Consider the following 2,569-nt stretch of genomic DNA (forward strand, 5'->3'; position numbering starts at 1 on the left):
GTCTGGGCTACGTTGATTACACATTTTCACCACAAACGTTGAGGAAATGTCCATAATACGAGTATACATGGAATCAAATGTGGCAAAATAACAACAAGAAGTGGCTGAAATCTATAAGATCCCTCAAAATACTATAGATAAGTTGAAAGAACACTGTTTCAATGACATCAGGTCGTTCAAAAGTAGGTATTCCCGAATGAAGAAGAGGATTGTTTCATACATCACATTTATTAATGATATGTGATTTTGAATTCCCTTTGAATGGAACCAATCTATAATCATTAAATATATTACCTATCTCAAGTGTATAGAAAGAAGCGCGAAATGCCGAATCGGTATTATCCAACCAGTATATCGAAGGAATATTTGTGGAAAAAGACAAAATCAAACGTCGTATCCCTTTACCAAGCAGGGGGGGTTGTGAAATACATCCCATTCCAGAAGTTTATGAATGGATTTATGTAGGTAAGTACCTACCTAATGAGTAATGATTAAAAGCGTTTTCTATGGGATTTTTTTTCAACTCTAGGGTTCGCAAAAAAACAGCTAACTGTAATGTTTCATCAACTTTTCTTATATTCATTTTAATATCTACCTAGTTAATATTGTAATTTTTGCAAAATTTCATCATTTTGGTTTTTTATTGTAGCATAACATTCAAAATTTTTTTGTGATTTTAGGTGTGTACTTCTGGAATATTTTTCTTAAACTTTACAAGCGTTTTACAGTGCGTAAGTATTTTCATTGATGATTTCATGTAAATCTCAGATCTTGTTTTATTCAAGTAAAGAATTTTTGCAATTTTTGCAATGTTTTCTTCAAATTTTGCAATGTTGTGTCAAGTTTTAATCACTTTTGATGACGGTAACAGTATTTCAATTGCCTAATGTTCGAAAATGTTTGCAAAACTACAGTCAACTTTGTTCATTTTTTAAAAAGTTCACTTCTTTTTAAAGAAATTTTTTCAATAATAAATTATCATTTATGTATTTTACAACATTCGTCACAATTCGCGCATGTAACTATGATACGTATTTCGTGATTTGTTTAGTTTAAGTTGCTGGTAGACATAGAAACTTGTGTACTGATCGCCATTGATTCCTATAGAAGTGATGAATTACAGTTTTCAACAACTTTTTTTTTTGGTTCCCGGTTCTTCTTTCATATTATCATCTTCATCGGAATCTTTACTATGTTCGTGCAATAAAACATATTCTCTAGAACTAAAGCCAAATTTTAAAACATCTTTCTCGAATAATTCGTAATATCGTTTAGGTTCAACTTTCTTATTATTTATAAACGTTCCATTAGCGGATTCTAGATCCATGATATAAGGTCTAACTCTCTGCGCAGTACTTCCATCATCTCTTTTAAACGGTACCAATCTAAACTGAAAAGCTGTGTGTTGTTTCGAACAAGAAGGATGATCTAAGGCAATGTCGGCAATTTTTCTATCTCTACCCATTAAATATCCACTTTGCCTATGAATGTATAAAACTGGTAATGCTTTTTCGCCTTTGAACGGGTAAAGCCTCCACCTTCGTTTAGGTATTCGAGCTTCGGGAGGTTCGCTATATTTGATAACTACTCCGCGAAATGTGTTTGTTTCTTCTGCTAGTTTTCCAGTCGTTTGGAAGTTGGGCTTTTCTTTCTCTTTTTTCGGTTCTTTGGCAGGCGAGTTTTCAGGTTTACCCCAAACTGGTTCTTTTTTATCGTCGCGGAAATTTCTCTCTTGTTTGTGGCGATGTCTGTCTCGATCTGCACTATCGTGCCTGTCATGTGAATGCCTAGAAAAAATAACAAACTCATTGTGAAATTGTTTCAAAAAAGAAGAATCTGACGTCATCAGCCATCTAGTCACATGAACCGCCCTATATATGTATTTTCAAATGAAAAATAGAAAACCGACCTGTCACGTGATCTATCACGACTTCTGCGATGATTTGGTCGAGAAGACATTGTCAGCTATACTCGTGATTACCTGAAAAAAAATCCATCGTAATATTTACACGATGTGCAGAAATTTTTCTTCTAATAAAAGTTATAAATACCCACTTACTTGAGAAACAAATTTTGGAAGTGAGAAGGTTATCAGATTATCGGAGAATACGACGGTAACAATTTCACGACGATTATTATAAATTTTTTACAGAATTTTAACGAAATGCAATGCAAATAAATTGACAGAAAAACGATCAAACTTCAACACTCTTCAACAAAGAAAAAATTGTGAATTGAATTGATCGAATTGAAGTGAGAGTGAGTGAGTGAGTGAGTGAATAGTTGTGAAACTGTACGATTATACTGCGTAGGTATTTAAAAATAAAAATGATTATCAAGTTTTTCTGCATGAGTGATTTGGTGACGGCATTTTTGGCCAATCAGAGGGCCGTATTTTTTAACATTAGATTCTCAAGCGCCGAATAGCGTATCTTGGAGCGTATTTGGATTTCTAACTTGAGAAATCTAATGTTAAAAAATACGGCCCTCTGATTGGCCAAAAATGCCGTCACCAAATGCTATCACTCACCACCCATCACCGTTCTTATCACGCCGCTTTCGCGTTCGC

General features: G+C 34.0%; 1 protein-coding gene across 1 annotated transcript; it reads right to left on the reverse strand.

Annotated features, from left to right (window-relative positions):
* Window positions 1–971: 971 nt before the first annotated feature.
* LOC135837614 (smad nuclear-interacting protein 1-like) lies at window positions 972–2,291 on the reverse strand. The gene is made up of 3 exons (XM_065352958.1): window positions 2,060–2,291; window positions 1,910–1,981; window positions 972–1,787 (listed from the first exon to the last, which is right to left on the reverse strand). Exons 2-3 carry the CDS (start codon window positions 1,957–1,959, stop codon window positions 1,127–1,129), a joined length of 711 nt encoding a protein of 236 aa, XP_065209030.1. The 5' UTR covers window positions 1,960–1,981; window positions 2,060–2,291; the 3' UTR covers window positions 972–1,126.
* Between the last annotated feature and the right edge of the window lie 278 nt (window positions 2,292–2,569).

The sequence above is a fragment of the Planococcus citri genome, chromosome 1, assembly GCF_950023065.1.
Source record: "Planococcus citri chromosome 1, ihPlaCitr1.1, whole genome shotgun sequence".
In the NCBI taxonomy this organism is placed as follows: Eukaryota; Metazoa; Arthropoda; class Insecta; order Hemiptera; family Pseudococcidae; genus Planococcus; species Planococcus citri.

Bases quoted from the DNA above. Each gene is read 5' to 3' on its own strand.
- LOC135837614 (XM_065352958.1), bottom strand. From the start codon at position 1,959: ATGTCTTCTCGACCAAATCATCGCAGAAGTCGTGATAGATCACGTGAC. The intron at 1,788-1,909 runs GTCGGTTTTCTA...TATTTTTTCTAG, and splicing joins CGTGATAGATCACGTGACAG to GCATTCACATGACAGGCACG.